This window comes from Thalassophryne amazonica, chromosome 2 (genome assembly GCF_902500255.1).
Source record: "Thalassophryne amazonica chromosome 2, fThaAma1.1, whole genome shotgun sequence".
Taxonomy (NCBI): domain Eukaryota; kingdom Metazoa; phylum Chordata; class Actinopteri; order Batrachoidiformes; family Batrachoididae; genus Thalassophryne; species Thalassophryne amazonica.
In genome coordinates this window covers 26,994,995-27,018,634 of record NC_047104.1, presented here as the reverse complement: position 1 = coordinate 27,018,634, position 23,640 = coordinate 26,994,995, and the positions used below count along the sequence as shown (strand labels likewise).

The window sequence follows — 23,640 nt, the reverse complement described above, 5'->3', positions numbered from 1 at the left end:
CTCTGTGGAAAAACAGGTTACTGATTTCCTCCTATCTAAAGGTATAGAAATGGATTTAAATAACATTGAAGCGTGCCACCCTCTGCCCCGGAGAAATGACGGTGATAAACGAACCGTCATCATGAGATTCATCAACAGAAAACACAAAACAGCACTGTTAAAACAAGGAAGAAAACTGAAAGGGACAAACGTATTCATCAATGAACATCTCACCAAACGGAATGCCGACATCGCCAGAAAAGCACGCTTCTTGAAGAAACAGGGAAAAATCCAGCACACATGGACTTCAAAGTGTAAAATATTCATCAAACTGAACGGATCACCAGAACAAGCAAAAGTCATGGCAATAAGGAACATCGAGGAGCTGGACAAATATGAACAATAGTGTTTCTTAAAGCGAGGATCTGGACAAATATGACCAATAAGGTATGAGGACACAAACACATCACAACACCATGACACAGACCAGAGGAACCTATTCATCTACTACCTATTCATCTACATCTGGAGACAAGAAGGATATAACTCAAAGGATTGCTGATCATGGAAAAGTAGAACTGAGAACATTTAAATACACAGACCACAATGTACTGGACTTGGAGCACGATATAGACCCGGACAATAATTTCTTCTCAAATATCAATGACAGTTGTTGCTATTATACAGATGAACAGTTTAATCGGATCATTACAACGGATAACAAATTATCAATAATCCATTTCAACAGCAGAAGTCTATATGCAAACTTTAACAACATTAAAGAATATTTAAGTCAGTTTAAAAAAATATTTAACATAATTGCTATATCAGAAACATGGATCAATGAAGACAAAGGAATGGATTTTGAACTGGATGGATATGAATTTAATTGTGTAAACAGAAAAAATAAGAGTGGAGGAGGAGTGGCTGTGTATGTGGATAAGAACATGGATTATAAAATAGTAGACAATATGACAACTGTGATTGATAACTTATTAGAATGTATAACTATTGAAATATGTGAAGAAAAAAGCAAAAATGTATTAGTCAGCTGTATATATAGAGCACCAGGATCTAGTATTGAAACATTCACTGACTGTATGGGAAAAATGTTCTCAAAAACTAATCAAAAAACTGTGTTCATTTGTGGTGACTTAAATATTGATCTGCTCAATCCAAATAAGCATAAAATAACAGATGAATTTATCAGTATAATGTACAGTATGAGTTTATATCCAAAAATCACCAGGCCAAGCAGAATTACATCCCATAGTGCTACCTTAATTGATAATATATTCAGCAATGATATTGAGAATAACACTGTGAGTGGATTATTAATCAATGACATTAGTGATCATCTACCAGTTTTCATCGTTTATAATAGAAACCATCGGCGGAATCAGCCAGAGGAGAAAATAAAATATAGGCGAGTGCTGACAGAGGAAAACATGAACACACTAAAGAAGGATTTACAGGAGCAAAACTGGGAAAAGGTATACAGTGAAAGTGATGTTGATAGTGCATATGAAACTTTTTTACAAATATTTACATCATTATATGATAAAAATTGTCCAATTAAACAAGACTACAGAAAACAAAAAATCCAAGCTCGACCATGGATGACGAAAGGGTTACGAAATGCATGTAAAAAGAAAAATACACTGTATAGAGAATTCATAAAACTAAAGACTAAAGAGGCAGAAAATAGATATAAGAAATACAAAAATAGATTAACTAATATTATACGGGTATGTAGGAAGGAATATTATAGTAACATATTATATAATAACAAAAACAATATTAAAGGAATATGGGATATATTAAATAGCATTATCAAAAATGGTAATAAAAAACAGAGTTACCCTCAGTATTTCATTGATAATAATGTCAAGAAGGAAAATAAGGATGAGGTAGTCAACGGTTTTAATAATTTTTTTGTAAATATTGGACCAAGCTTGGCAGAAAAAAATTCCCGATTCCCAACCTGAGGATTGGGATAATAATCTCATAGAAAGAAATCCCTGTTCAATGTTCCTCACAGCAGTGGATGGAAATGAAATTATAGACATTGTGAATAATTGTAAATATAAAACATCTACCGATTTAAATGAAATTGATATGGTGGTGGTAAAACAGGTCATTGAATGGATTGTAGAACCATTAACATACATCTGTAACTTATCATTTCAAACCGGTAAATTTCCCAATCAAATGAAAATAGCTAAGGTTGTGCCGCTGTATAAGACTGGGGATAGACACCACTTCACAAATTATAGACCTGTTTCTTTGCTTCCACAATTTTCCAAATTATTAGAAAAGTTATTCAATAATAGATTAGACAAATTCATAAATAAACATAAATTACTTACTGATAGTCAATATGGATTCAGAGCACATAGTTCAACATCACTTGCATTAATAGAATCAGTTGAGGAGATTACAAACGCCATAGACCACAAATTACATTCAGTTGGAATATTTATAGACCTTAAAAAGGCTTTTGATACAATTAATCATGACATATTAATCAATAAACTTGAACAGTATGGGATTAGGGGGTTGGTGTTGCACTGGGTGAGAAGCTACTTAAGTAACAGAAAACAGTTTGTGAAGTTGGGGGAATATACATCATCATGCTTGGACAATGCTTGTGGCGTCCCACAGGGGTCAGTATTGGGTCCAAAACTGTTTCTAATTTATATAAATGATATTGTCAATGTTTCCAAAATATTAAAATTAGTATTATTTGCAGATGACACAAGCATTTTTTGTTCAGGGGGGGATTTGCAGGAGTTACTGAGGAGGATCAGTATAGAAATGGGTAAATTGAAAATATGGTTTGACAGAAACAAATTATCATTAAACTTAAGTAAAACAAAATACATGTTATTTGGCTATTGTAATACAGACATACAGGTTCAGTTACAAGTCGAGGGGTAGATATTGAAAGGGTACATGAAAATAAGTTTCTGGGGGTGATAATAGATGATAAGATAAACTGGAAGACTCATATAAAACATATACAAAGTAAACTGTCAAGAAGCATTTCAGTTCTAAACAAAGCGAAACATATTCTGGACCACAACTCACTCCGCATTCTTTACTGCTCACTGGTTTTACCATATTTACAGTACTGTGCAGAGGTATGGGGTAATACTTATAAAGGTACAACACAATCACTATCAGTAATGCAGAAAAAGAGCTATAAGAATTATTCATAATACTGGCTATAGAGATCATACAAATCCACTATTTTTACAATCCAAATTCTTAAAATTCACAGACTTGGTTCATTTTCAAACAGTACAAATTGTGTATAAAGCAATAAACAATTTACTTCCAGCAAATATTAAAAATATGTTTTTTAACAGATCAGGGGATTACAGTCTGAGGGGGAAATTTAATTTAAAGCATCACTGGGCACGAACAACATTAAAAGGTTTCTGTATTTCTGTCTGTGGGGTGAGGATGTGGAACAGATTGGGAGTGGGGCTCAAGCAATGTCCAAGCATGAACCAGTTCAAACAGCGGTACAAAAATATGTTTTTTTCTGGGTATAGGGAGGAGGAAGGGTAATGAGGGTTAGGGTGTTTTTGTTTTTTGCTTCGGCTTGTAAATATATAGTATTTTGTATGTAAGTAGGTATGTGTAGGTGTATATTTATGTTTGTGTATATATATGTGTATATATGTATATGTGTATATATGTGTATGTATATGTGTATGTATGTTGATGTGTGTATGTATATATGTATGTGTATGTGTATATATATGTATATATATGTATATATATTGATATCGGTTTAGGTGTGTAGGAATCTATGTGTATATGTGGCAAAGGGTATTACTGGTTGTGGGGAAGAAGGGGTAGGGATAAATAAGCTGATGCTTCACCCTACCCCTTTTCGGACATGTTGGGTACACAGTAGGAACTTTTTGTTGTTGTCTTTACTGATCTATCTTGTAATTGTTGTTGTATCAAATGTTCGAAATAAACAGTTTTCATTCATTCATTCCTTCATTCATGCCTGCTAACATTGCTTACTTTGATATTAATAATTGTATGAATGTTATAGCATTTAGAATAGACTGCCCTTTTATTGGCATTATACAATATGTACAATGACATTGGTGAGCGCTTCTCCTTTGTCAGTGTGATTGTAGCAGTATGAATGATCTTTATGATTTTCAGCTGGTGGCTTGAGTCCAGCCACTCAGTGCAGGAGTGTGTCCTCATAAAAGGGGGCATAGAGTGCTCTTCTTTTTCTCACTTGCTGAGGTTTACTGCAGGCGTTTGTCTGGCGTTTCCACTTCTGTGTTCCTGTCAAGGGAGGCAGGTGCCGGCCACAGTTGTGTGCTGAAGTATGCGCTGTTAAGTGCTTATGCGAACGGTTTCGTTCATAGAGACCTTTGTGGGAGTTGTTGCTGGTTGTGCGCTGCTTAGCGTGGTTGGTGCCGGGTGGTTGCTGGCTGTTGGACGCTCTGGTGCGGTGTTAATTCCTCGGCTTGTGCTGTATTGGCTGGGACTGATAGAGTGTTATGTATGGGTGGCTTAGCTTGCTCTTCTAGACATTCATGCGTCACTTATGTTTATTTACATTCCTTGAATTCTAAGAATTTTCTTAGAATAACTTCACTAGGAGCTATTTTTAGCCTTAGGGTACTTCGTGGATACGGGCCCAGGCTTTTAACAGCTTCCTGGACTCAGCCATTAGAAGTGTCTCTGTATGTGGTGTAAGTATTAAACTTATAGAGATTCACTTACCTCAACAGTGATGTTCGTGTCTCTGGGTCTTCACCCTTTGATATCAACTTGCACCTGGGAAGAGCTTATGGAGTCATGAGGTCAGAGGTGTTTGGCAAAGACAATATGTTGGTAGGTCAACAAAGGTCCAAGTCCCCAGGCACTTAGCACACTGGTAGACAATGATGTAGTTGTTGTGTGGATACCTGGTCATACAGATATTGAAGGTAATGAGAGAGTGGACTGGCTCGCAAAGGTGTGGAGCTGAACTAAATCTGTGGGTCCAGAGCCTGTAGTAGGGGTGTCATCTGCTGTGCAGAAGACCGCCCTCCAGAACTGGATCAGTAAGCAGCACCACAAACATTGGCAACGCTTGAGTGGCTGCAGGTAGGCAAGACACCTCATGGAATGACCAACCCTAAGGTTTTCCAGGGAGCTAGTTGGACTGCCTCGAAGTATAATAAGTACAGTGGTTGAGACTCTCACAGGTCACAACCTCTTGAACAGACATAGAATGGCAGTGAGACTAATAGGTCAGTACATGTACAGCTTGTGGGGTGGAACCTGACACATCTCTCCATTAGGGATGGTTATCGATAAGATTTTATCGATATCGATACCATTATCGATTCTGCTTATCGATCCGATTCCTTATCGATTCCCTTATCGATACCTCTTGTGAATTTTTTGTGTAGTAAAAGTAGGCTTTACAGGTTTTCTATGTCAGTGGGTCAGAGCTTTTTCTTATCGTGCACTTGCTCTGTGGAACGGTCTTCCTGCGACCGTGAGGCAGCCGGAGTCCATGGACATTTTTAAGTCAAGACTTAAAGCCTATTTTATTCTTTCTTATGAATAGTTTTTAAAATTTTTTATCTGTTTTATTAATTTACTTCTAATTGTGTATTTGAATTTTTAAATTTTTATTTATTTTAATTTTTTATGTTGAACTGTACTATGTGAGGCGCCTTGAGACAGCTTTTGTTGTGATTTGATGCTTCACAAGCCGATTGAATTGAAATTGAACATTATATTGAGCCTTAAAGTAAATAAATATGAAATTGGTCACTGGGTCCTTAAACGTTGGACATAATAAACTCTACATGTTGGATGCTTGATCACTGGACATAAATAGAAATAAACAAAATCTGTAGTTTTTGTCAAAAGCATTTCCTCTCCAAAAGCAGCCCATCTCCAGCCTTAACCGGGGAGGGTGTCTGAGACAAGCTTTGTCCCCTGTTTACAATGGGGTACTCAGATCAAAGCAGTTTCAGTCTTTTGTTCATGGTAATGAGTCATTCACGTCATCAGGAGAGGCGTCAGTCCCATCGTTAGGAGGGACAGCTACCCTGTCATTAGGAGGGTGCTAGCTAGAGCACAATAGGTGCTAATTAAAGCAGTTGTTTAACCACTAGCCAGTAGCACTCTGCCTCTCGGTAGGAGGCCTCTGGTTAGGTTTAAAACTCCAGCTTTTGTGGCTTCTGTTTGTTCTTCTTGACAAGGGTCAGACAGAAGTCAGACTACCAGAGCAAGAATTTTAGCTGAGGAAGCTTCTGCGATTTGAAGCGAAACGTCCTCGCATCAAGCAACCCAGTCCAGTTGAAGATTCAAGCTTCTCTATCATTTCCTTTCAGACATTATTGGCATGAATGTCTTTCAATACATCTGAGCTGAGCTCTTGCAGCTGACTGCGCTGCACATCAGGATGTAATTTATAAATAAAGAATGCAGGACATCTCATTTTGGGAGGAAAAAGAACGTTTTAGTCGATTGTAGTTTCCTGTCTGTATTACGTTTGTAAGAGGTGTCATTTTATTTAAAGCGGCAATTCATCTTGAAATTATTAATCCCGACCGGACTGTCTCGGCAGAGAGCTGCGCAGCGTTTGGAGCTGTGCCAACAGAACGGAGGACGATTCTCATTTCTTAACTGCAGCGAGTCCCAGTTAGCGACTTTAATCTGCACAAAAGTGACTCACGATATTTTAATGACTTTGAGAGGGGTTAAGAAGCGGACTTGCCGTTTCTGAAGAGCAGTGAATCAAAGAACCAACGAGCTAGTGGATCGAAGCATTGCTTCATTGGTTCACTCTTCAAAGTGGTGTCGTGCTGCAGAAACGGTTGATTACAGAGCCGCTGCAGGGTCTCTAATCAACGTAGAGGAATGATCATTTTCCCAACAAACACCCTCAAAAACAACAGCTGCTCTGAAGGACTGATAAGGGAATTGTTAAGCAAAAAGGCTATTGATATCGGTGGACTGAATCATTTATTAACGATACTCGAAAAGAACCGGTTCTCGATACCCAACCCTACTCTCCATTTTTGGGTCAGTCCAGCATGGGGTAGACTGAGGCAGAGGTTTTTGGGTTCCTTTATCTTGGAACCTAACCAGATTAGCAAACTAAAGCTAAGAAACCTGGTATGGTATGCTTTGTCCAGGGCACAAAAAGCTTAACTGAGAAGGTTTATTTTGGAGGGAGCAATGGGCCCATTTATGACCTACGCTCTGCTGAGCTGATAGTGCACTCCCTCCTTCCTAACCTAAGGTCCAAGTCTTTATGGGCCTGATGCTGCCTGTCTTGCTGTACAGTTGTGATACTTGGACACTAACCAGTGACCAAAAAAGACTGGATTTCTTTGGTACCAGGTCTTTTCAAAGGACCCTTGGGTACTGACTGAATGACTTTGTATCAAATGAGCTCTTGCTAAGAGAGACTAAGATGAGGGTGTGTGTGTGTGCGCTACCATCGACATTAACGCTGGTCCGATTGTCTGGGACAAGTGTAAAATGTGATCAGACAAGCAATATGCTCTGGATGGATGCGACAAAGCATAACACCTGCACGTTTTCCCAGACTTAACTTGTCATCTCTCTGCGAGCTGTGAGGGACACAAACTGTTCCTGTGTTGTTCTGTGTGGTTTCTCTGCAAGCTTTTTTCTACAACTTTGAGGGTTTGAATCTGTCACCCAAAGCTGTTTGATGCCCAGTGACCACAGTGGAGGATTTTCTCCACTTTAACTTATTTTTAGCCTCACTGTAATATGATCAAAATGCATAGACAGATTTCATCCCAACTTAGTGGATATACTCAGTGGACCATCCTCTCACAACGCAGGCTGTGTCAAGGTCATGGGTCAAAGGTCCAGGTCAAAATCAGAAGTAATCTTATAAAATACATTTAGGAACATATCTCAGGAACTACATTAACTATTTCTGCTCTCCTGACAAATGTTTGAGTCCTCTGACATCAGTGAGGTCATGTGATGACATCAACTGAAGTTCAAAACTAGCAGACAGTTGTCTGGACATTTTGTTTTAATCTTACATCTCAGTTTCTTGTCTTTTTGTGCTGTTGAGTTTTGATGTTGAGTTTCACGCAGTCCTGATGGATGATTTGTTGAACAGTGGTGTTGTGTCTGAAGCCATCTGTCACTTTGATGTTACCGTCCTGCTGACATGGAGGCTGAAATTCTCAAATGCCTTGTCAGATATTTTAGCCAGGGCACATAACAATATGTTGTTGGTTTCTTTTCAGTCAACTTTTCTTTTTCTTTTCCCTCCTTTATATATATGTATATATATGTGTGTGTGTGTCTTATTCATTTCACGCACCTACCATCATGTGATGCGTGATAGGGTCATTTTTAAATTGTTTAACCATCCATCCATCCATCCATTTTCTTCCGCTTTATCCGGAGTCGGGTCGCGGGGGCAGCAGCTCAAGCAAAGCCGCCCAGACCTCCCGATCCACACACACCTCCTCCAGCTCCTCCGGGGGAACCCCAAGGTGTTCCCAAGCCAGCCGAGAGATGTAGTCCCTCCAGCGTGTCCTGGGTCTTCCCGGGGCCTCCTCCCAGTGGGACGTGCCCGGAACACCCTCTCCAGTGAGGCGTCCAGGGGGCATCCGGAAAAGATGCCCGAGCCACCTCAACTGACTCCTTTCGACGTGGAGGAGCAGCAGCTCGACTCCGAGCTCCTGCCGAGTGACCGAGCTCCTCACCCTATCTCTAAGGGAGCGCCCAGCCACCCTGCGGAGGAAACTCATCTCAGCCGCTTGTACTCGCGATCTCATTCTTTCGGTCATGAGCCAAATCTCATGACCATAGGTGAGGATCGGAACGTAGACCGATCGGTAAATCGAGAGCTTTGCCCCCCTACTCAGCTCTCTCTTCACCACGACGGTCCGATACAGCAATCGCATCACTGCAGATGCTGCACCGATCCGTCTATGGATCTCACGCTCCATCCGTCCCTCACTCGTGAACAAGACCCCGAGATACTTAAACTCCTCCACTTGAGGCAAGGACACTCCCACCGACCTGAAGAGGGCAAAGCCACCTTTTTCCGGTCGAGAACCATGGCTTCGGATTTGGAGGTGCTGATTTTCATCCCGGACGCTTCACACTCGGTTGCAAACCGCCCCAGTGCACGCTGAAGGTCCTGATTTGATGAAGCCAACAGAGCCACATCGTCCGCAAACAGCAGAGACAAGATTCTGTAGTTCCCAAACCAGACCCCCTCTACACCCTGGCTGCGCCTAGAAATTCTGTCCATAAAAATAATGAACAGAACCGGTGACAAAGGGCAGCCCTGGCGGAGGCCAATGTGCACTGGAAACAGGTTTGACTTACTACCGGCAATTCGAACCAAGCTCCTGCTGCGGTCGTACAGGGACCGGATAGCCCTTAGCAAAGGACCCCGGACCCCGTACTCCCGGAGCACTCCCCACAGGGTGCGCCGAGGGACACGGTCGAATGCCTTCTCCAGATCCACAAAACACATGTGGACTGGTTGGGCAAACTGTTTAACCCACTGAATCTGAAATATGAGCTTTTTATTTTTTCACATTACAGTGAACATATTTGTGTACTGAAATGTTCACATGATGGTAGATGCGTGAAATGAATAAGACATATATATACTGTAGTAAATGATGTGGAATAAGTCTCTTTGCCAAGGGGGATTCCATGTGAGGTCAGTGACCCTAAGGCCTTGGCGGAGGTTTGTGTTCTCCTAGTGCTTCTAGTTTGTGGATAAAACTGATGTGTTGTTTCTGGTTCAAATTCTCATCCACTACAATGCCTAAAAATTTGACATGGGATACATGGGATAAATTTCATTTCCTTCACAGATCACCAGATCCGGAATTCTACTCGGATCCTAACCAAACTTCACTATATAACAGAACTTAATGTTGTGTCATAACTTAATTTTTGTTCAGCCTTTGTGACCTGTCTTCATGAAGTTAGATGCAAAAATGTTGAAATTGGCCCTATCCTGCAATGATAAAGAATCTTTAAAAAAAAATTTACTGGATCCGGATCGTGTTCCGGATCATTACCAAAATTGAATCACCTCTAAGTTAGGCCAAGATACACCCCTGGTAAAAAGTTCTTGAGAATGTTTTGAGTTATCCTGCTAAAAACAAACAAACCAACAAACCAACGCGACTGAAAACATAACCTCCTTGGCGGAGGTAAAAAACAGTAAGATGATTTGGAATCATCAGCAAACTCAGACATTTTGTAGATAAGGCTTGTCCCTGTATTATTCTTTGATTCTCACAGTATACAATATAAATATTCATCAGATGTGTATGTTTATTTACAAAAACATGTTTTCACCTTTATGTGTACCATCAGCATTTAGAAATTTGTTCATATTAAATTCACAGATTTATTCATATAACACCAAACAGAATAGTCATCTTAACCTTCCTTTCTATAAAACTAAAAACATGGTCTGTTTTCAACATATATTGTATCGTACAAATATGGAATGATAAAAGAAATGTAACAGAGAGCTCATCATTGCAAACTTTTAAAAGAAAACTGCCTTTACATTTAATTCATGAAGCTTAGTTTTGTTTTTTAAGTCTTAAATTTGTTCAATTTTTGGTCTTTTTTTTTTTTTTTTGTATGCATGCATAACTCTTGCATTCTGACTTTGAGAAAGTTAGAATGCAAGCTTGAGCAGAAAGCACAAACTGCCGGTCACTCTGGTACTGGCACATTACAATCTAATGGCTGCACTTACATATGAAACATGAAAACAGGTGCATAAGAAAAGGTGGCCTAATGAGTTGTAAATTACCCCAGCAGTGCCATTTGGCACCCTCCGATCAGAATAGGAGGTGGGAGAAAAGGCTGGGTTTTAGTGTTTTATATAATATATATCTAAAGATGATTGAATTGGGTAAGAAAGTCTATTAAAAGCAGGAAACATGAAATCAACACACAATGTCAAACTAACAGTTACTTTTTGAGACTCAGATGAGGAGAATCTCTGACATTGTAAGGGAACATCAGCTACCACATTTTGTCCATGTGGTGTGTTTCTTTGGATGTGATCCAGCAGGTGCAGTAGGTGCCTCTGTTGAGGCCCCCAGCAGCTGAAGAAGGTGAAGGACACACCCATGTTTCACCAGGAGGTCTATCCCCACCTCTCCAAACGGGGTGGTTTGCTATCCAGGATCTAAGACTGTGCTGTGTGGATTCTGTGTGGGTGATGCAGTGACATGTGACATCAGCACATGCTGCCAGTCCAGACCTGATGGACAGACTACAGTTGTCGCGCAATCGGAGCAGATTCACATTTGTTTGGCATGACTATATTTTAATGAGTAATAAGCTCTACCAGCTGACTGAGGAGGTGGACAGACGTTATTTGGTCTTCTGTCTGTTTGAGTATCAGATGTCTTCTGGAAGGTAAAATCCAGCTTTTAACAAAAACATCCAGAACTTGTTTCAGACATGAGATCTGGCTCATGGGTTTTTGTTTGTTTGTTTGTTCAAGATGATAGGATGGGGTATTTTTGCATTTAAGACTGTTTATTGTTCTGAGGGCAATAAATTGTACATTTCTTCATGGATCTGGATTTATAAGAAATGAAATACAAATATTCCATAAGTGCAGGTCTTCTAAGGATTCTTCAAACTTCACCCTTTTCAGTGTCTTTTCACAAAATCTGCTTTTTCACTGATGGATTCATTGTTCTGTTTTATCTCCAGTGAGTTAAACATTCATGGTTTTTGTGATGTTTATCTGGATTTCATAAAAACACAATGGGTTTGTCTATGTCAGACGTGGGCGGCGGCTTAGAATGAGCTGTGACAGCACAGACTGCACAGGAAGCGTCCGGATGGAGCCGCCACGCTTTTTTTTCTGCATAACCACCATCACGTGTTGATGGGGCTGATTCTGTTACTTCCTGTTTCTCTGCAGGTCCATCGAGATAAAGACACATCCTACCTTCAGCACTCAGGTATGTCACTGCTATTTTCGTCATTCTTCACTTCACCTTCCTTCTGATTCTAACTCTTTCAGTCTTTTCTTTTTCCCTGTTGCTTCACTGATGTTATGAACTTTATAATAACATAACCCCAGTTCTCGTCTGAGTGTTAACTTTAGGTCCATTGTACACTAAAAAGAATTGCAATTGGAGGAAATTTTAATGTGAATAAAATGTGTTTTGTTATGTGTAAACTGTTTTTTTATTATTTGTTTTGTTGTTAGTGGTAATAAACTGATGTTTAACTCAGATTTTTCAAACAATCCAGTTAAAATTTTTTTATTTGAAATGTAACGTTAAAACCCTTTAAGCTTTTCCAGCTGTTTTCACCTTAAAGCAGCCAAAAGGTTTCTCTGCTTCATTGTTTTATATATATATACACATACATACATTGTCACCATCAGGTTTTGTATCGTTGCTCTAAAACGTCTCACCAGGACTGACTGATGTGTTTATTTTTCACTGATTGTGTTTGAAGGTTTTAATTGTTTGAATCGTTTTACTAATGATATGTGTGTATGTGTGTGTGGGGGGGATCGCACACTGAATGCAAATATACAATTTCATTTTAATGACTTTTTAAATTATTTTAGTTAGTTTAATTATTTTGTTTGCAACTTAAACTTCCTCAGAATGATAGTTAAAATCAGATGGTATTTATAGAATTATGAACTGACCTTGTTTACAGGAAAAAAACAGCTGGACTTCCCATTTGAGATGTCTGGGCCCGTTTCATAAAGCAATCTAATCTTTTAGTCTATTGAACTGAACATTATCTATCCAATCACTGCTTCACCTTGACGGCTAAACTTGTAGAGTAGTAGTCTTGCGTTACTCTGCGATTTTCATGGGCATAACGGCCTTGTGAGTGACGTTGCAAAGAAATGTCTCCAATTGTTTACTTCTGAGTTGGTCGTTGTCATGAACTATTCAGCCTTAATTTCGTTAACTGGCCTTATTACGTCCGCCAAGGACATAATAAAATCATCTGTGTTTATTTATTTGTCTGACTGTTAGCAGGATTATGTCAAAGCTACTGCACAGATTTTGACAAAATTTTCATCACAGATGGATAGGCCATGGAAGACTTCTGGTTAAATTTTGGAGGTGATCCAGATCTGTATATGGATTCTGGACCAAGATTTCACTTATATAGGCTTTGAAAGAATATGTAAAAAACAAACAAACAAAAAACACAGATTCTAACCAAATTTGTACCACAGATAGATATTAGGGCATGGAGGACTTCACTGAATTATGGAGGTGATCCGGATCCAGAATTGGCTCTTGTTAATGTTTACAGACACATACAAACTGCAGAACACCGTGCTTAGATCTTCGCCAAGTAGTTCTTCTTCAACACTTCATCAAGCCTTTTAGTGAACACAGTGGCGCTCAGTGTAACAGCGACGCCTGTTGGCTAAAAGCGGAGGAAGATCTCCTTTTTGGAGGAATACATGCAATGCAGGGTGCTCTTGAGTGTTCCATCAAGTGGTGGTACATGATAGCCGCCATTTTTGAGGGTTAGACACTGAAGTTTTGTCAGCTAAAGTAAGCTTCACCTCTTCTGTACCAGGCTAAAAACGTGGAGTTGGGTAACACAAAACTTTAGGTGACTAAGTGCTTTGTACAATGACTAACGCATAAATATAGTCAATTAAGTGAGTTTAGTTGACTAAACAAGAGTAGACTGCTTTATGAAACTCCATGATCTCTGGTCCAGGTATGAAGGAACAGAATCTGATTAGTGTTCAGCTTTGTAGTTAACACCAGTTAGCCCAGTCATATATAACTTACAAATTGAATATATCACAAGCAAAATAAAGTGTAATCCAAGGAAATTACGAAGCATGAATCATCTTGGAGATGATTCCAGATAAGAAGCAATTCCTATATAGGCCCTGAGCCACGCTGGTGCTGGTGCTTATCTCTGGTTTCTGTAGCATCAAACGAATGAGCAGCTACGACTCCCTCTGGATGGGACGCCAGTCCAGTATAGGTTACTTCCCCATCTGATGCTGGTACTCATTTCAAAGTGGGTGGATTGAGACAATGCAGATTAACTATCTTTTCCAAGGACGCAGACAGGTAGCATGAGTGAGATTCAAACCCCGCTATATAGGTTCATCTCAAAAAAATTTGAATATCGTCAAAAAGTTCAATATTTTTGGCAAATATTTCAGAGAGCGAAAACTTTACATATCCTAGTTTCAATTAATAGGAACTAAAATGTTAGTCATTTTTTTATTTTAATTTTGATGATGACAGCCTCCTGCTCCAAAAATATAGAAAATGCATATCTCAAAATATTAGAATGTTTTATTTCAAGTCACTGATTTATGCAGTATGAATTCCATGAATCTCTCAAATCTGGTTCAGTATGCACAGCCACAATCTTGGGGAATACTGACTTGACAGGTGTCCAGAAGACACTCACAGACACCACCCACAGGGAAATTAAATCCACAGAAGGTCTTTGCTGAAAGCTCTGGTTGTTCAGAGTCATGTATCAAAGCATAGACCTGGACTATGGAACATGTGGTCGGAAATGAAGCACAAGCAACAGGGATGACTGCAGCCTTGAGAAGATTGTCTGGCAAAGCTGATTTCAGAACTTGGGGAGCTTCAGAAGAGGTAGACTGAGGCTGGAGTCATCAAGAGCCAGCATGCAAAGATTTGTCCAGGAAATGGGCTACAAGTGTTGTAGTCATGGTGCCAAGTCACCCCCGAACCAGAGACGACGTCAAAAAGTATCTTACCTGGCCTAAGGAGGAAAAATAACTGGACCATTGCTCAGTAGTCCAAAGTCCTCTTTTCAGATTAAAGTAAATTTAGCATTTTATTTGGAAATCAAGGTCCCGGAGTCTTGAGAAGGAGTGGAGAGGCTCAGAATCCTAGCTGCTTGAAATACAGCATGAAGTTTCCACAGTCAGTGATGATTTGGTTTCCATGAAAATTCAGTAAGGTAAAGTAAGTCCCTTCGTATGCTCCCTTCTTTGCATTTTGGGGTCGCCACAGCAAATCCAAGGTGGATCTGCATGTTGAATTGGCACAGGTTTTATGCCGGATGCCCTTCCTGACACAACTCCACATTACATGGAGAAATGTGGCAGGGGTGGGATTTGAACCCAGAACCTTCTGCACTGAAACCAAGCGCATTAACCACTTGGCCACCACCCCTGTGAAAATTCAGTAAGGTATATCTTATATATTATATTCCAATTCTAAGGTGGAACTATGCTAGTATACTAAGGTATATCTAAAAAGGAAGAGTAAAATAGAAGAGTAGAGTAGAGCCACTTAGGTGCCTGGTCTTGAGAACCAGGGATGTCACTGCTGGTGTTGGTCCACTGCGTTTTATCAAGTCCAGCATCAACCCAGCCATCTACCAGGTGATTTTAGAGGACTTTATGCTTCCATTTGCTGGCAAGCCTTATGGAGCTGATGATTTCCTTTTCCCGCAGGACTTGGCACCTGCTCACAGTGCCACAACTAGTAGTAACTGCTTTGCTGACCGTGGTGTTACTGTACTTGATTGTCACAATAGACGATCCCTCATAGATTCTCTATGGGGTATTAGAGACTAGAGACACCAGATCCTACAATCCAGACAACTGGAAGGCTGTCATCAAAGCAACCTGGACTTCCAGAACACCTCAGCAGTGCCACAGGCTGATCACCTTCACAGGCTGATCACTTCCACGCTGCACTGATGCAGGAATTAAGGAGTCGCACCCAAATACTGTGTATAAATGAACATACTTTTCAGAAGTTACACATTTTTTATTATAAATCCTTTAATAAAATGATATAGTGAAAAATTCTAATATTTTGAGATATGCATTTTCTGTTTTGTTTTTTGTTTTTTGGAGCTGTGGGCCGTAATGATCAAATAAAATTAAAAAATGACATACATTTTAGTTTCTATGTATTGAAACTAGACTTTTCACATTTTTGCTCTCTGAAATGCATGACAAAAAAATATTTTACTTTTCACAATATTCTAATTTGTTGAGATGCACCTATACATATTAGCTCCTTAACCACTGAGCTACCTACGAGCACACAAAAGAGGAATATTTTCACTTGGGAAACGAATAAATGTTAGATCTGTTTCAGTTGACCTCTGGAGATTTTGAGTCATATTTTAACTTTCCATTTTCTTCATTGTGAAACGTGAAATTCCTTACAGATCTCAGACCAGTTTGGCCTTTCTCAAATTTATCTTTATTTAAAAAGAAATCAAAAACAGTAACTGTTGGATTTTAATCAATATTTGATTGATTGTGATTCCTCTATGGAAAGTAATTCTGCATTTTAAGGATTTATTTTGGATTGTCGTGGATTTTGGTGTTAATTTTTTTGTGAGTAATGCAGAATGTTATTGTGCGGCTGGACTGAATATAAGCTTCTTGTCAGAGCTAGCTGTTATAGTTTTTTTTAAATCAATCAATCAATCAATTTTTTTTTTATATATAGCGCCAAATCACAACAAACAGTTGCCCCAAGGCGCTTTATATTGTAAGGCAAGGCCATACAATAATGATGTAAAACCCCAACGGTCAAAACGACCCCCTGTGAGCAAGCACTTGGCTACAGTGGGAAGGAAAAACTCCCTTTTAACAGGAAGAAACCTCCAGCAGAACCAGGCTCAGGGAGGGGCAGTCTTCTGCTGGGACTGGTGAGGCTGAGGGAGGAGAACCAGGAAAAAGACATGCTGTGGAGGGGAGCAGAGATCGATCACTAATGATAAATGCAGAGTGGTGCATACAGAGCAAAAAGAGAAAGAAACAGTGCATCATGGGAACCCCCCAGCAGTCTACGTCTATAGCAGCATAACTAAGGGATGGTTCAGGGTCACCTGATCCTAGCCCTAACTATAAGCTTTAGCAAAAAGGAAAGTTTAAGCCTAATCCTTAAAAGTAGAGAGGGTGTCTGTCTCCCTGATCTGAATTGGGAGCTGGTTCCACAGGAGAGGAGCCTGAAAGCTGAAGGCTCTGCCTCCCATTCTACTCTTACAAAACCCTAGGAACTACAAGTAAGCCTGCAGTCTGAGAGCGAAGCGCTCTATTTGGGGTGATATGGTACTACGAGGTCCCTAAGATAAGATGGGACCTGATTATTCAAAACCTTATAAGTAAGAAGAAGAATTTAATTCTATTCTAGAATTAACAGGAAGCCAATGAAGAGAGGCCAATATGGGTGAGATATGCTCTCCTCCTTCTAGTCCCCGTCAGCACTCCAGCTGCAGCATTTTGAATTAACTGAAGGCTTTTTAGGGAACTTTAGGACAACCTGATAATAATGAATTACAATAGTCCAGCCTAGAGGAAATAAATGCATGAATTAGTTTTTCAGCATCACTCTGAGACAAGACCTTTCTGATTTTAGAGATATTGCGTAAATGCAAAAAAGCAGTCCTACATATTTGTTTAATATGCGCTTTGAATGACATATCCTGATCAAAAATGACTCCAAGATTTCTCACAGTATTACTAGAGGTCAGGGTAATGCCATCCAGAGTAAGGATCTGGTTAGACACCATGTTTCTAAGATTTGTGGGGCCAAGAACAATAACTTCAGTTTTATCTGAGTTAAAAGCAGGAAATTAGAGGTCATCCATGTCTTATGTCTGTAAGACAATCCTGCAGTTTAGCTAATTGGTGTGTGGTCCTCTGGCTTCATGGATAGATAAAGCTGGGTATCATCTGCGTAACAATGAAAATTTAAGCAATACCGTCTAATAATAATGCCTAAGGGAAGCATATATAAAGTGAATAAAATTGGTCCTAGCACAGAACCTTGTGGAACTCCATAATTAACTTTAGTCTGTGAAGAAGATTCCCCATTTACATGAACAAATTGTAATCTATTAGACAAATATGATTCAAACCACCGCAGCGCAGTGCCTTTAATTACCTATGGCATGCTCTAATCTCTGTAATAAAATTTATGGTCACAGTATCAAAAGCAGCACTGAGGTCTAACAGAACAAGCACAGAGATGAGTCCACTGTCCGAGGCCATAAGAAGATCATTTGTAACCTTCACTAATGCTGTTTCTGTACTATGATGAATTCTAAAACCTGACTGAAACTCTTCAAATAGACCATTCCTCTGCAGATGATCAGTTAGCTGTTTTACAACTACCCTTTCAAGAATTTTTGAGAGAAAAGGAAGGTTGGAGATTGGCCTATAATTAGCTAAGATAGCTGGGTCAAGTGATGGCTTTTAAGTAATGGTTTAATTACTGCCACCTTTAAAAGCCTGTGGGTACATAGCCAACTAACAAAGATAGATTGATCATATTTAAGATCGAAGCATTAAATAATGGTAGGGCTTCCTTGAGCAGCCTGGTAGGAATGGGGTCTAATAAACATGTTGATGGTTTGGATGAAGTAACTAATGAAAATAACTCAGACAGAACAATCGGAGAGGAGAAAGAGTCTAACCAAATACCGGCATCACTGAAGCAGCCAAAGATAACGATACGTCTTTGGGATGGTTATGAGTAATTTTTTTCTCTAATAGTTAAAATTTTGTTAGCAAAGAAAGTCATGAACTCATTACTAGTTAAAGATAATGGAATACTCAGCTCAATAGAGCTCTGACTCTTTGTCAGCCTGGCTACAGTGCTGAAAAGAACCTGGGGTTGTTCTTATTTTCTGTCAATTAGTGATGAGTAGAAAGATGTCCTAGCTTTACGGAGGGCTTTTTTATAGAGCAACAGACTCTTTTTCCAGGCTAAGTGAAGATCTTCTAAATTAGTGAGACGCCATTTCCTCTCCAACTTACGGGTTATCTGCTTAAGCTACGAGTTGAGAGTTATACCATGGAGTCAGACACTTCTGATTTAAAGCTCTCTTTTTCAGAGGAGCTACAGCATCCAAAGTTGTCTTCAATGAGGATGTAAACTATTGACGAGATACTCTATCTCCCTTACAGAGTTTAGGTAGCTACTCTGCACTGTGTTGTTATATGGCATTAGAGAACATAAAGAAGGAATCATATCCTTAAACCTAGTTACAGCGCTTTTCTGAAAGACTTCTAGTGTAATGAAACTTCTTCCCTACTGCTGGGTAGTCCATCAGAGTAAATGTAAATGTATTAAAAAATGATCAGACAGAAGGGAGTTTTCAGGGAATACTGTTAAGTCTTCTATTCCATACCATAAGTCAGAACAAGATCTAAGATATGATTAAAGTGGTGGGTGGACTCATTACTTTTTGAGCAAAGCCAATAGAGTCTAATAATAGATTAAATGCAGTGTTGAGGCTGTCATTCTCAGCATCTGTGTGGATGTTAAAATCGCCCACTATAATATCTTATCTGAGCTAAGCACCAAGTCAGACAAAAGGTCTGAAAATTCACAGAGAAACTCACAGTAACGACCAGGTGGACGATAGATAATAACAAATAAAACTGGTTTTTGGGACTTCCAATTTGGATGGACAAGACTAAGAGACAAGCTTTCAAATGAATTAAAGCTCTGTCTGGGTTTTGATTAATTAATAAGCTGGAATGGAAGATTGCTGCTAATCCACCGCCCCGGCCCGTGCTACGAGCATCTGACAGTTAGTGTGACTCGGGGGTGTTGACTCATTTAAACTAACATATTCATCCTGCTGTAACCAGGTTTCTGTAAGGCAGAATAAATCAATATGTTGATCAATTATTATATCATTTACCAACAGGGACTTAGAAGAGAGAGACCTAATGTTTAATAGACCACATTTAACTGTTTTAGTCTGTGGTGCAGTAGAAGGTGCTATATTATTTTTTCTTTTTGAATTTTTATGCTTAAATAGATTTTTGCTGGTTATTGGTAGTCTGGGAGCAGGCACCGTCTCTACGGGGATGGGGTAATGAGGGGATGGCAGGGGGAGAGAAGCTGCAGAGAGGTGTGTAAGACTACAACTCTGCTTCCTGTCCCAACCCTGGATAGTCACGGTTTGGAGGATTTAAGAAAATTAGCCAGATTTCTAGAAATGAGAGCTGCTCCATCCAAAGTGGGATGGGATGCCGTCTCTCCTAACAAGACCAGGTTTTCCCCAGAAGCTTTGCCAATTATCTATGAAGCCCACCTCATTTTTGGACACCACTCAGACAGCCAGCAATTCAAGGAGAACATGCGGCTAAACATGTCACTCCCGGTCTGATGGGGAGGGCCCAGAGAAAACTACAGAGTCCGACATTGTTTTTGCAAAGTTACACACCGATTTAATGTTAATTTTAGTGACCTCCGATTGGCGTAACCGGGTGTCATTACTGCCGACGTGAATTACAATCTTACCAAATTTACGCTTAGCCTTAACCAGCAGTTTCAAATTTCCTTCAGTGTCGCCTGCTCTGGCCCCTGGAAGACAATTGACTATGGTTGCTGGTGTCGCTAACTTCACATTTCTCAAAACAGAGTCGCCAATAACCAGAGTTTGATCCTCGGCGGGTGTGTCGTCGAGTGGGGAAAAAACGGTTAGAAATGTGAACGGGTTGGCGGTGTACACGGGGCTTCTGTTTAGGGCTACGCTTCCTCCTCACAGTCACCCAGTCAGCCTGCTTTCCCGGCTGCTCGGGATCTGCCAGGGGGGGAACTAACGGCAGCTAAGCTACCTTGGTCCGCACCGACTACAGGGGCCTGGCTAGCTGTAGAATTTTCCACGGTGCGGAGCCGAGTCTCCAATTCGCCCAGCCTGGCCTCCAAAGCTACGAATAAGCTACACTTATTACAAGTACCATTACTGCTAAAGGAGGCCGAGGAATAACTAAACATTTCACACCCAGAGCAGAAAAGTGCGGGAGAGACAGGAGAAGCCGCCATGCTAAATCGGCTAGAGCTAGTAGCTACGCTAAGCTAGCGGATTCCTAAAACACGCAAAGTGAATAATGTGTAAATAATTTAGAGGTGATTCAGCAGAATGAGTGCTTTAGTTAAGGCACGTAAAGATTACACTGGGAAACAAATCGTAATCTAGATAACTAGATCAATCTAACTGCGCAGATTAAACAGCTAACAGATACAGAAAAACACCGCTGTGCTCCGGAACAGGAAGTGATACAATACCGCAGTGAGAGCCAACCACCAGTAGAGGCCACCAAGAGTAGATTGTTTGTTTCTCCTCTTCCTGCTTATGCACATTCAGACGTGCACTGAAACATCTTTTTTGGCTGTGCACAAAGAAAGCTCAAACGCTGCAAATCCTGCATTACTCAGGATGAAAAACAATCACTCACTTACACATCTTAACCTCTTACTCCAATTAAGGGTCACAGGGGGCCGGAGCCTATCCCAGCAGTCACTGAGCGTGAGGCGGGGTACACCCTGGACAGGATGCCAGCCTGTCGTAGGGCCACATAGACAGACAAACACATTCACACCTACGGGCAATTGAAAGTTTCCAGTCCACCTAACCTGCATGTCTTTGGATGTGAGAGGAAACCGGAGCACCTGGAGGAAACCCACGCAAACACAAAGAGAACAACTCCACACAGAAAGGTCACAGGTGGGAATCGAGCCCATAACCTTCTTGGTGTGAGGTAACAGTGCTAACCACTAAGCCACAGTGCTGCCTGAAAAAAAATCCTTGGATTAAAGTAGGTGAAAATGACAAATGTTGAGTTTTTGCATTTTGCAGATTGTAACTGATGTAACCGCTTGCTGTGACCTTTGACTTGGTGCTGGCTGTTTGTTTGCTGTGAGTGTTTGTCTATACAGCGGTGAAATATTAACCCTATATTATACAATTATAGACTTTTGATGAGGTGTACCTATGATTATGCGGACCTGGTCAGGATGGGGATACCCCATAATCACGGGTACACCGAAATCAAAAGTCTATAACTGTTTTATTATATGGTAAACAAGAAAAATGGGAGTTTGTCAAACATACTAAAACTGAAAAATCAATCTCAAGTTTCAACTCTTTATTATTACTGTCATACTGCACCAACAGGTCCAAATTTACTTCATGAGCACAATCTCTAAAGCCCCTTTCACACCGGGGTTGCCTCGAGCTTCCTGTGGAATGTCTGCGTCAGGTGCGCGCTGCAGACAGACTGTGCACTCTGATTTATCTTCTAGTTTATATTTGTTCTTGTGCTGAACTGCAGGTCTGCGCTCTGAGTTCTGTTATAGTTTATCTTTCCTACTTTGACCATGAGACGCGCGCGAATGAACCGTCTGTGAGTAAATGTGGAGATGTCTGGAGTTATACCTGACGTGGACATGTCCTGTCTCTGGCAATCAGTCTGTGAGCAGGACTTATGTCCTTTCTTTAACACAGTGATGAGAGAGTTTGCGAAGAGGAAGGAGCACAGGCAGCCTTTTTTTTTCTTTTAATTGTTCACATGTGCGCGCACAAATGAATCGTCCGTAAGTGGACAGGAGATGTACGGATTTTTTAACATTGAGATGTCCTGTCTCTGGCAGTCAGTCTGTGAGCAGGACTTTTACTGACTGTATTTAAACACTTTTGTGAGAGAAGACCGAGGAGCTGCTGCAGCAGCTGCATCCAGCAGCGGCATTGTGTACACGGCGTCGTCATGACGACGCATGATGCAACTCGAAGGGGGCCAAAAGTAGGCGTTGTATCGCGTTATCTGATTGGTCGTTAGCGATAGACGGTGTCGCTCGATTGGCTAGCGCTACGCTGCACACGAGGTGCCGAAGGGCAGCAGCCTCTGCTGTGGGAAAGGCAAAGCAGCGGGTGTGGGAGAAGTTCGGAGCAGCCGTGGAGAAGAATTTGGGTCGGCACCAAGGTGCTTCTGGTGGACCGTGAGGCACCTCAGGAGGGGAAAACGGGGAACCATCCAGGCTGTCTACAGTAAGGATGGGACTCGGTTGACCTCAACTGAGGATGGAATCTGGCGCTGGAAGGAACATTTTGAGGAACTCCTGCATCAGACCGGAGCACCCTCTATAGTAGGGGCAGAGCTGGAAGCTCTGAGGTCACTGAGGTAGTCAAACAACTCCACAGTGGCAAGGCCCGGGGTTTGATGACATCCGTCCAGAAATGTTGAGGACTCTGGGTGTGGAAGGATTGTCTTGGATGAGATGTCTCTTCAACATTGCATTGAGGTCTGGGACAGTGCCTAAGGAGCGGCAAACTGCGGTGGTGGTCCCCATATTTAAAAAGGGGGAGCAGAGAGTGTGTGCCAACTACAGGGATATCACACTACTCAGCCTCCCTGGTAAAGTCTACACCATGGTGCTGGAAAGGAGGGTTTGGCCGATAGTGGAACCTCTGATTGAAGCGGAACAATGCGGGTTCCGTCCTGGTCGTGGAACAATCGACCAGCTCTTTACTCTCACAAGGATCCTGGACTGTGCCTGGGAGTAGTCCCACCCAGTCTACATGTGTTTTGTGGACTTGGAGAAGGCCTATGATTGGGTACCCCAGGAGATACTGTGAGATGTGCTGCGGGGGTATGGAGTGAGGGGGTCCCTTCTCGGGACCATCCAGTCTCTCTACTCGCAAAGCGAGAGTTGTGTTCGGGTGCTCGGCAGTAAGTCAGACTCATTTCCGGTGGAGTTTGGCCTCCGACCAAGGCTGTGCCTTGTCACCAATCCTGTTTGTGATATTCATGAACAGGATATCAAGGCGTGGGGGGGGTGTGTGTTCCCGTTTGGT

General features: G+C 40.9%; 1 protein-coding gene across 1 annotated transcript in view; it reads left to right on the top strand.

Moving 5' to 3' along the window:
• Positions 1-23,640, top strand: part of LOC117523087 (A-kinase anchor protein 13-like) — a 425,195-nt gene that overhangs the window by 243,203 nt on the left and 158,352 nt on the right. The window contains exon 10 of the mRNA XM_034184506.1: positions 11,948-11,987. Coding sequence (XP_034040397.1) covers positions 11,948-11,987 — 40 coding nt within the window. The remainder of the gene's footprint in view (positions 1-11,947; positions 11,988-23,640) is intronic.